At 41.5% G+C, this 12096-nt stretch overlaps 1 protein-coding gene across 1 annotated transcript in view; it reads left to right on the top strand.

The window, feature by feature from the left end:
• MICU1 (mitochondrial calcium uptake 1) overlaps positions 1 to 12096 on the top strand; it is a 281117-nt gene that overhangs the window by 191833 nt on the left and 77188 nt on the right. The window contains exon 9 of the mRNA XM_060768821.2: positions 10683 to 10820. Within this exon, the coding sequence (XP_060624804.2) occupies positions 10683 to 10820 (138 nt within the window). The remainder of the gene's footprint in view (positions 1 to 10682; positions 10821 to 12096) is intronic.

The raw sequence follows: 12096 nt of genomic DNA, 5'->3' as shown, positions 1-12096 counted from the left end.
CTTACCCAGAGGCAGAGCCTCGTAGCCAAACCCAGCTACACCCCTAAAGTCAGTTATTTTGTTTAAGGAGGGTTGAATGAGTCTGGAGAAAGGACCATTCAGCACGTTAACATTGGCGCTCTTTTGCAAGAGGACAAGAAGCAAAGTTAAGTGAATAAGAGGGTTGAATGAAAAGCAATGCCTCTACCTTTGTAACTCCTCAACAGATGGCAGTACTGATATGCGGCAGGCACTGGCTTGTTCAGTAGACTCTGCTCTACAGTTCCATTTTGGTGGGAAGCCTTAGCATTGAACGGTTGTGTTGTTAAAGTGTGAAGTATCAAACCCTGCACAGACGGTCGGTCAATGAGACTTAAGCAACATGCAGTCATTTATTTATTTATTTATATACAGTATTTGTATACCACCCCTCTCAGCCTTCCGGTGACTCGAGGTGGTTTACAAGGCAAAATTCAATGCCACCAAAACCACAGTTACAATATAAAAACTTTAATATCAATAAAATCATAACAGCTGAAATAAAACATAATTCAATAAATACTCATTAAAACAATGTCCAGTCCATCTTGTAGTTGATTCCGTTCTTATGTCCATTACTCAGTATTCGCAAATGCCTGCTCGAATAGCCGTGTCTTGTGTTTTTTCTGAAATGCTAAAAGCGAAGAAGCTGATCTAATCTCCATAGGAAGGGTGTTCTATAGCTGAGGGGCCACCATTGAGGAGACCCTGTCTCTCGTCCCTGCCAGCAGTGCTTATGATGATGGCGGGACCGAGAGCAGGGCCTCTCCAAACAATCTTAAGGTCCTCATTGAATTCTTGACAGAAGAAGGCATCACCCCAAAGGAGATTCATCAGGGAATGCAAGCTGTTTATGGTGGTTGTGTTGATGTGAGTACTGTGCATCGTTGGGCGAGTAAATTTGTCTGACTTGCATGACAAACAAAGAGTTGAACGTCCTGTGACAGCAACCACCGAGTTTCACAAGCAAAAGGTTGACAGATTGATTCAGGACAATTGTCGTATCACTCAGAGATAAATTTCAAGCATAATCGGCATTTTACAAGAATGTGTGGGTCACATTATTGCTTTGTTTGGCTATTGGAAGATCTGTGCACAATGGGTTGCGGAAACAGTGTCTACTTCCATGACGGCTTCAGAAAACTTGTTCATCATTGGCAGAAATGTATCCAATTGTCTGGTGATTATGTAGAAAAGTGAATACTGGTAGTTAAAGAGCACATTCTAAGGATTATTTCTGCATTTGATTTATTAAAATATTCCCATCCAAACCCACGTAACGAAGGTGGAGGCATTACTTTTCATTCAACCTTCGTAGAAGCCTCAATGCAACAAGACGTCTGCCTTTTCTTACAAAGACTTTTATTAATTAATCTTGGGAGGAGTGAGGATTTCAACTTTCTTGTTATTTAATTCTTGTTAAACATTCATCTGTGCCACCTCAATCTGTTCTCAAGAAATTCAAGTCACCCTCCTTATAAACAACATGTTCGGGGCAGAACAAAGCCGCAGAGATTTATTATTATTTGGCCACAAAGAATACAAGTATGAGCAATTTGCTTCAAAATGTACAAGCATAAACATACAGAGAAAGGCAAGTAAAATGCACAAACTTCTTGGATCAGCTATCCTTGCATACACACTATGGATCTGATTATTATCGGGTGTGGGAAATGGCTAGGGGGATTTTCTCAATCTTTCCCATTCCCTGGAGATTATCTAAACAGGAAGACTGGCTGTCTCAAGCTTACATTTTAAAGAAGTAGTTTATATATACTTTATTTAAGAAATAGATACAGTGCAGAGTTTTAAAAATACAAGTTGCACAGAAATCAACAAGTTGATACAATGTATTGAATGGTTAGACACACTATATATAGTTCTGGGGTACATCTGCTTCTATGCCTTTTCCTGATCTTCTAAAGCTTCGAACTTGCGCAAATCTGCACCTCCGGGAAAGGACTTTAATAAAGGAGGGAAATCATATACATATTTGTAGTCTCTTTGTGAATCATAAGCTTGGGGGGGTGGGGTACTGCGGCTTTATAACACACAGTTGCTTCCTTTGAATCAGGAGGCCTGTGGAAAATAATGACCTGTTCAGAAGCATAGACAGTGGCCTTCATTCTAGCATTCAGAAATCGTGCTTTGTTGTTTTTATATATCCTCAATATATATATGGCAACCCTATCCTATGACTTTCTTGAAAGATTGAAAAGTAGGTTTGGAATTGCTTTCCTGTAGGGCTGAGAAAGTGTGACTTGCCCAAGGTCATCCAGTGGATTTCCATGACTAAGTAGGGATTTCAATGCTAGTCTTCTAGTGTTGTAGTCCAGCACTCAAAACACCATGGTCCCATCTACACTACCATATAATGCAGTCTAAAACTGCATCGTATGGTCAGTGTAAAATAATATAATGCAGTTTCAAAATACATTATATGATGGTGTAGATGGGTCCTATGTCTCACTGCCTCAGTGTGCTTTGTATGTAAACTGTTACGCTATGAAAATAAATCTTTTGTATGAGAGTTGAGTGAAAAGTAATGCCTCCATCTTCATAACTCCTCAACAGATGGCAGTACTGGTATGCGGCAGGTACTGGCTTGTTCAGTAGACTCTCCTCTACAGTTCCATTTTGGCGGGAAGCCTTAGCATTGAATGGTTGTGTTGTTAAAGTGCGAAGTATGGAACCCTGTGCAGATGGTCGGTCAATGTGACTTAAGCAATGTGCAGTCATTTAATACTTGACAGCAGAAGGTGTCGCCCCAAAGGAGATTAATCAGAGAATGCAAGCTGTTTATAGTGATTGTGTTGATGTGAGTACTGTGTTGGGTGAGTAAGTTTAAAGATGTTGAGGTGGGAACATCTGACTTGCGTGACAAAGAAAGAGTTGGATGTCCTGTGACAGCAACCACCGAGGTTCGCAAGCAAAAGATAGACAGGTTGATTCAGGACGATCGTTGTATGACTCAGAGAGAAATATCAAACATAATCAGCATTTCACAAGAACGTGTGGGTCACATTATTGCTTTGCTTGGCTATCGAAAGATCTGTGCACAATGGGTACCTACCTAGGATGAGAGAACTGTGAGATGCTGGTTGCGGAAACAGAGTGTTGACTTCTTCTGTGATAGCTTCAGAAAACTTGTTCCTCGTTGGCAGAAATGTATCCAATTGTCTGGTAATTATGTGGAAAAGTGAATAGTGGTAGTTAAAGAGCTCATTCTAAGTATTATTTCTGTGTTTGATTTATTAAAATATTCCCATCCAAACCCAAGTAACAAAGGTGGAGGTATTACTTTTCATTCAACCCTCATAGTATAAGAGTTGTGAGAGCGTTCAATTTTCATTCAGGGAAACTCTTCACTTATCAGATTTTTGTAAGAATATAGGCCTGTGCATGAAATGAGGCAGTCTTGAGATCTGATCTGTTATCTTGCTCTGTTTAAAGTGTCCGTCCTCATTGTGTGACAAATGTATGGGAAAGGACAAAAGCTACACTGAAAAATACCAATGATGTTTTTTGGAAATATATTAAGCTATCTGCCACAACTCGGTGTTGTTTCATTGTGCAACAATAGAAAGTTCCTTACATCATTTATTCAACAGCAGTGAAATGGCTTTCAGTGAGAAGCCATTATCCTTGATCGGTTAAATTTTATTCCATGGTGTCTCAAAGGAGGCTTGATCTCAAGGCCATTTTGTATGTATGTTTTACATCTCTACAAGGGCAACCGAAGAGGAAGAGAATATTTCTTATTTCAACTACTTCTGGAGGAAAGCAAATAGGGTATGATTATTCATGGAGGAGTGCTTCCTTGGGGGGACTATATAACTAGCTATTTTTATTACATATTTAAGTGCTTTTATGAAGTATTTGCACATCCCATATTGAAGCATCACGTTTGACTAGATTAATTTTGAACTTAAAGCAGTTCTCATTTCAGTGTGTTTTAAAGGGATGTTTGCTTGTATAAAATAAATCATATTCTGCTATACCTCATTTCATGGTTGTTCTGTAGTTCAGATTTCTGCTGTTCCACACACAGACAATACACAGAACAGCCTAAAGCATATTGACTCGAAGATAAATTCCACTAAGTTATGTGGTCTTTGCCCTTAATATGTGTGCTTGAAATTGTAACTGTTGTCCTATTTTGCACAAAATGTTAAGCTACTACAGAGTGGATCCTGTGAGTAGCTGATTACAGAGAACACATCTTTTCTCCAAGGTATTCATGAAAGGAAATGTGATTTTGGGATAGAAGGAGGGAAGAGACATATGCATTCATCATCTCTATAAATAAAAATGTAATGTTAGTTTGTGGTATTAACATATCTCAAAAACCACTGGATGAATTGACACCAAATTTGGCAGGAAAACACATACTAATCCAATCTATGTCTTTCAAACAAAAAACCTTTAAAAATGAAGGGGAAATAACTTAAAACTTCCCAAAAAGAAAAATACCATACAGAACATGCGCAAATCCCCCTCCCCAGCACGCAAGAAGAATGACACCAACCGTTGTGAGGGAAGAGAAGGCTAGCTGTGGAGTCTCTTTCCATGCATGAAGGCAGAGTCCTCTTTCTTTTGGGGAGAGGAGGGATTGAGGGAAGGAAGGAGGAAGCCTGGCCCTATGGAGGGCATGGAGGCTTGGCGAGGCAAGCCCCGGCAGCAGCTGGAGCCACCGCAGTGTCTCCATGAGACCCAAGGAGGTGATTCCCACACACTAGACTTCAACTCCCAGAAGTCTCTGCTACCTTGTAAAATGAGAAAGGAATCTGGGTATTGAAGTCCAAAACACTTAGTGTTTCCTGCTCTGTCTTTTCTGTTCCCTCTGTTTGGCCTCCAAAGATGGATAGCAGATGGCAGAGTGATTGATGGCAACCATCTGCCTGGGGCGCCTGCTATTGATGCACTCTGGCCTCGGTGGGCACTGTCTGCCAACTACCAAGGGAGCCCAAGATGATGGCGATAGTGGTGCCGTCGGTGGGAGAAGTGGGCACAGAGCACAAGGGAAGGGGAACGAGGAAGATGCCCCGGGCACAGAACCCCCATGACCAAGAGAAAATACTTAAGGCCATCCAGTCCAACTCTCTTCACCAGGGCAAGAAAATGTAATTAGAGCCATCCAGTCATAAATATAGATAGATAGATAGATAGATAGATAGATAGATAGATAGATAGATATGATTCTGTCTCTCACACACAGATATAGTATCATAGATTTGAAAGAGACCCTTAAAGAAGGACTAGGATATGTTGCATATTCCAGAGTAGGCAAACCAGACACTCTCCACATCAACACTGACAAAGAAACAGCAAGAAATACTGTTTACTCACATTACATATATTAGAAACCAACACTTTCTCATGACTTTCTTTTCTAGATCATCAGACTGGGCCACAGCAACGCGTGGTAGGTGACAGCTAGTATACAATAATAAACTGGGGAAAATGTCTTATGTAAAACCCAGGTTTCTCTCTTCAAACCTTGATCCTATTCTATGCCAGAAAACTGAAGCAATATGGTTTTTAAATATACAGAGAATGTTAACCCATGATAAGCATTGAAGGATTTTTGGTGTCCGTCTGCCAAATATTTGAAGGATTTGTATAAAGAACATTTTTGGCAGGGGACATCCGCTCAAGGGAGCACAGGGTTAGTAAGTTACGTAAGGCATAATGTTGGCATGCTTACTGCAGTTCTTTGCTATTTTGATGAGCACAACATGTGCTTACTCCAGAGCTTTTGGCAAACCTTTGCAAAGTTGGAAAACACTTAAATGCTGTCAAAGTGACTGACAAATTGCAACTGGTTTTGGTTTATTATGCAGTCCTGTCTAAATGATACAGCAGTATTCTATCCAGCTTTTGACAGTGTGAAGGAAGCATTTCTGTGAAGAGCATAGCTTGTCAAGTTAGCACCGACCTATTATATTCCTGTGGCTTTATAACTTTATTGGCAGGTTTTTCTTCCCGATACAGGTGGAAACTCTATGACTCCCAACAGACAGCATTTGTTATGCTTTGTTCTTTTGGTTTATCATCTGCTCTAGTATATGTTTACTGCTTGACAGGCACTGCAACCACATTATATCTCAGATGGCTGTAGTAAATATTCTTTAGTGGTTGAAATATGTACCACGGAGTTGTGCATTCAGAAGAAGACCTACAAGCCACTCTAAACACCTTCTCAGAAGCATACAAGAAGCTCGGCCTGTCATTGAACATCGAGAAAACCAAAGTGCTCTTCCAGAAGTCACCAGCCAATCCCTCTCCAATGCCAGAAATACAGCTTAATGGTGTAACATTAGAAAATGTTGCTCATTTCCGCTACCTTGGCAGCCACTTCTCCACAAAAGTCAACACTGACACTGAAATACAACACCGTCTGAGCTCTGTGAGTGCAGCTTTTTTTCAAATGAAGCAGAGAGTGTTTGAGGACTGGGACTTCCATAGGGATACCAAGGTGCTTGTCTATAAAGCTATTGTCCTCCCAATCTTGCTATACGCCTGTGAGACACGGACTGTCTGCAGACATCACATGCAACTTCTGGAACGATTCCATCAGCGCTGCCTCCGGAAAATCCTGTAAATCTCTTGGAAAGACAAGCGGACAAATGTCAGCATGCTGGAAGAAGCAAGGACCACCAGCGTTGAAGCGATGCTCCTTCGCCATCAACTCCACTGGACCGGCCACATTGTCCAGATGCCTGACCACTGTCTCCCAAAGGAGCTTCTCTATTCCGAACTCAAGAACGGAAAACGGAATGTTGGAGGACAGGAAAAGATGGGCTCAAAGCAAACCTTAAAAACTCTGGCATAGACACTGAGAACTGGGAAGCCCTGGCCCTTGAGTGCTCCAGTTGGAGGTCAGCCATGACCAGCAATGCTGTAGAATTTGAAGAGGCACGAATGGAGGGCGTAAGAGAGAAACGTGCCAAGAGGAAGGCGCATCAAGCCGACCCCGACCGAGACCGCCTTATAATAATAATAATAATAATAATAATAATAATACTTTATTTATACCCCGCTACCATCTCCCAGGGGACTCGGTGCGGCTTACATGAGGCCGAGCTCACAATATATCAATACAAGCAATAACAATTACAAAACGAAACAAAATGCAAATACTAATCTAAAGTAATTAAAATAAATCTCATACACAAAATAACATAAACATTGAACAGTGGCACAAAACACATTTAAAAACTATGGCTGGGCCAAATGTAATAAAGTTAAAAATAATGTTGGGCATGAACAAGATAGAGGAGTTGGGGCATTGGGGGAAATGTAGAAATGTAGAAGCAGTCCTAAATCAGTATAAAGTGCTTTTGGAGGACATAATGCTAAGGGTTCATTATTCTGGGAAGGCACACTGGAACAACCACGTCTTCAAGCTCCTCCTAAAGACTGCCAGAGTTGGGGCATGCCTGATGTCCTTAGGGAGCGAGTTCCAGAGTCGAGGGGCCACCACCGAGAAGGCCCTCTCTCTCATCCCCACCAATCGCTCTTGTGATGCAGATGGGAGCGCGAGTAGCGCCTCTCCAGATGATCGAAGAGATTGTGTGGGTTCGTACACAGAAATGCAGTCACGCAGGTAGGCAGGTCCCAAACGGTTCAGGGCTTTGTAGGTAAGAACCTGCACCTTGAATGGCAGCCAGTGGAGCTCCTGAAACAGGAGGGTTGACCGCTCCCTGTAAGGAGCGCCAGTTAACAATCTGGCCGCTGCCCGTTGGACCAAATGAAATTTCTGAGCCGTTTTCAAGGGCAGCTCACGTAAAGCACATTACAGTAGTCCAATCTGGAGGTGACTAAGGAATAGACCACCCTGGCCAGATCCGCCTTCACGAGGTATGGTCGCAGTTGGCGTACGAGTCTTAATTGTGCAAAGGCCCTCCTGGCCACCGCCGACGCCTGAGCCTCAAGCGTACGTGATGAGTCCAGGAGAACCTGTGACTTCAGTGGGAGTGCAACCCCGTCCAACACAGGTTGCCACTCTATACCCCGATCCGGTTTACGATCGACCCGGAGGACCTCTGTCTTGTCGGGATTGATCTTCAGCTTGTTCTTCTTCATCCAGACAGCCACAGCGGTCAGACACTCGTCCAGCACCTGAGGAGCTTCCTTGGAGTTAGGTGGAAAAGAGTAGTAGAGTTGCGTGTCATCTGCATAGAGATGGCACCCAACTCCAAAACTCTGGATAACCTCACCCAGCGGTTTCATGTAGATGTTAAAAAGCATAGGAGACAGAATGGAACCTTGCGAGACCCCACAGGTCAAAGGCCAGGAGTCCGAGCAGGTGTCTCCCAGCTTCACCATCTGGGATCGACCCTCCAGGAAGGACCTTCCACCTGGAAACCAATTCCCTCACTATGGGAGAAGATGCAGATCAAGAATAGGGCTCCACAGTCACCTACGGACCCACCAGTACACTGATCTTGAAAGACTATCCTACTCGGACAATGAGAGATCACCTAAATCCCCCCCCCCCCCAAAAAAAACTACAAAAGAATAAGCTTTTCTACTAGAAATACTGTATCTTTTCACATATTTAAACTATTATCCACAGTTGCATGATAGTAAGTAAAGAATCCCGAACGTATGAATTTCTCCAAGGTCTCTGGGCCAAAACTAACAAAATGAAGTTCAACAGTGACAAATGCAAGATACTCCACTTTGGCAGAAAAAATGAAATGCAAAGATACAGAATGGGTGACGCCTGGCTCGAGAGCAGTACGTGTGAAAAAGATCTTGGAGTCCTCGTGGACAACAAGTTAAACATGAGCCAACAATGTGATGTGGCGGCAAAAAAAGCCAATGGGATTTTGGCCTGCATCAATAGGAGCATAGTGTCTAGGTCCAGGGAAGTAATGCTACCCCTCTGTTCTGCTTTGGATAGACCACACCTGGAATATTGTGTCCAATTCTGGGTACTACAATTCAAGAGAGATATTGACAAGCTGGAATGTGTCCAGAGGAGGGCGACTAAAATGATCAAGGGTCTGGAGAACAAGCCCTATGAGGAGCGGCTTAGGGAACTGGGCATGTTTAGCCTGAAGAAGAGAAGGCTGAGAGGAGATATGATAGCCATGTATAAATATGTGAGAGAAAGCCACAGGGAGGAGGGAGCAAGCTTGTTTTCTGCTTCCTTGGAGACTAGGACGCGGAACAATGGCTTCAAACTACAAGAGAGGAGATTCCATCTGAACATTAGGAAGAACTTCCTGACTGTGAGAGCCGTTGAGCAGTGGAACTCTCTGCCCCGGAGTGTGGTGGAGGCTCCTTCTTTGGAAGCTTTTAAGCAGAGGCTGGATGACCATTTGTCAGGGGTGATTTGAATGCAATATTCCTGCTTCTTGGCAGGGGGTTGGACTGGATGGCCCATGAGGTCTCTTCCAACTCTTTGATTCTGTGATTCTATGATTCTATGATTCTGGCCTCAAAGTTTGAATCTGATTTAATAAATGCATAGATGTTTAGAAAAATGTCTTTTATCATACTTTGCTTTTTCCAGATAAGAGGCAATATGTGATTGGGCACAATGCCACTTCAGCTATATCTGCGATTTATCCCAAAATGATTTTTGTATTCTCCTTTCATTATGGGTATTTATGTTGTGAACCTCTTGGGTAAAAGTGAAAATGCTATTGAACTGGAGTGTGGACTTCTACCCTGAGAGAGTGAGGCAAGAGTGCCTTTGAGTCCAGGGCTCACTTATCTCCATCCCCTGATAGCAAAGAGCTTTTGCAGATAAGAATGTTATCATTTTTCCTCCACCCCGCTCTCTACAAAGACAGGAGTTTTATCTTCCAAGTCCTGTAAGCCAAGATGAAATACTTTATACAAAGGACTTTAGCAGCATTATTATTTTAACATGTTTAAACTCATCTTAAATTATCTTCAAGCGTTACATGGTTTTTAATATGTTTTTACTCTTTTAAAATTCTTTTAAACTGCTCTTTATTGATTTTATTGTGTATAGAGATTGTCAACTATAGGGTGAGATATATGGTAAATACTTTAATATATTATAAAATAAGTAATACAGCAAATGGTTTTGTTTAACTTGCCCAGCATGTTTTTACTACCTCTAAATCATCTTTTATTGTTTCAGATTGTTTTAAATGGGACTAGTCCGTTTTATATAATGCAGATTCTAAACATTTCAGTGAAATAAATGAAAATAAAAATGGGTTTAAGATTTGGAAATAAACTGTTCTTTATTTTCTTCTTAAACTTTTTGACTCAGAACTCCTTTCGATTGGAGCATATAGATATATTTTTTTGTTGTGTCAGGAGCAAGTCGCTTCTGGTGTGAGAGAATTGGCCGTCTGCAAGGACGTTGCCCAGGGGACGCCTGGATGATTTTGATGTTTTTTTATCATCCTTGTGGGAGGCTTCTCTCATGTCCCCGCATGAGGAGCTGGAGCTGATAGAGGTAGCTCATCCACCTCTCCCCGGATTCGAACCTGCGACCTGTCGGTCTTCAGTCCTGGCAGCACATACTTATTCCCACTGCGCTACCAGGGGAATAAGTATAAAAACCAAACATTTACTGATAACAAACCAGCAGTTGCAAAGCTTGCTAAAGTGGTCTTCTGCATTTAAATGAATGCATGCATTTAGATATCGTTCTTTTTTTTCTTTTCTAGTTTGAAAGGCATGATCCCGTGAATGGGCGGATCACAGAGCGTCAATTTGGCAGCATGTTGCTGGCTTACAGTGGAGTGCAATCCAAAAAACTCAGTCTCATGCTGAAGCAACTCAAGAAGCATTTCCAGGATGGAGAGGTGAGTAGCCTTTCCCACCATGAAGCGGGAAGAAAGTGGTTCCTTTGTTGTGAAGCTTAATAGAGCCAATGAGTTGGTCATTCCAACTAGAGAAGATTTGTTGAATTGTTTCTAGGAGAAGTAACACTTACATCAGGGGTCCTCAAACTAAGGCTCAGGGGCCCGGATACAGCCTAGGTATACAATTTCACATGACTGCTCAGCCTCAAAGCTCTGTCATTGGATTAGACGTGTCCCCCCTCGTGGTGAAAGCTTGATTCCACTTCCCCCGCCATAATGAGCCCTCTTCCGCAAATTATCTGCTTCTCTCTTTTATCTCGCCCGAGTTTTTAATTAGTTTTAATCAGTTTGTCTTTTAATCATTACATATAGCCCGCCCATTGTTACTGTGCCTGTGCCTATTGTAATTTTTACATTGTTGTGTATCCATATGTTTTATGTAATTATGATGTTATTGTTTATTGTTCATGTTTTTGGTTGTGTCTTGGTTTTTCTTTATTGCAATTGTTGTTTCGGGCTTGGCCTCGTGTAAGCCGCTCCGAGACCCCATCGGGGAGATGGTGGCGGGGTATAAATAAAGATTATTATTATTATTATTATTATTATTATTATTATTTACCCGGCCCTCGCACAAAACAACAACAACAGTCCTATCTCATCAGCCAAAAGCAGGCCCACACTTCCCATTGAAATACTAATAAATCTATATTTGTTTAAATTGTTCTTCATTTTAATTATTGTATTGTTTAAAGTGTTTTTTACACTACAAATAAGATATGTGCAGTGTGCACAGGAATTCATTTATTTTTTTTTTCAAGTTATAATCCAACTCTCCAACAGTGTGAGGGACTGTGACATGGCCCTCTATTTAAAAAGTTTGAGGACCCCTGACTTACATTAATCCCATTGATTCCATAAATCTACTAGGGATAACAATAGGACTGAGGCCAGAATATTTGTATAGATTGAAGCAAATTGATAGGAGAAATCTGAATTGGTATTATCTAGATGTGCTATATTAGAAGAAATTCAGAGCATACCTTTGAAATGAAGAATTGTTAACATAAAGTCCTTTCATACTACACCACACAATACCATAGCCCTCAACTGGATTCATTAACTTAATGAATCCTGAATTCCAGAATATTCCAGAATCCAAAATTGTCCACATAGGTGCTGAAATTTCTGATGACCCAGTGTACAAAAACTTAATTTTTTACACAAAACTATTAAGAACATTCTGTATAAAATTGCTTCCAGACAAGGTGCACATTCT

The sequence above is a fragment of the Anolis sagrei genome, chromosome 3 (genome assembly GCF_037176765.1).
Source record: "Anolis sagrei isolate rAnoSag1 chromosome 3, rAnoSag1.mat, whole genome shotgun sequence".
NCBI lineage: Eukaryota > Metazoa > Chordata > Lepidosauria > Squamata > Dactyloidae > Anolis > Anolis sagrei.
This window is presented reverse-complemented; position numbering and strand designations above follow the sequence as displayed.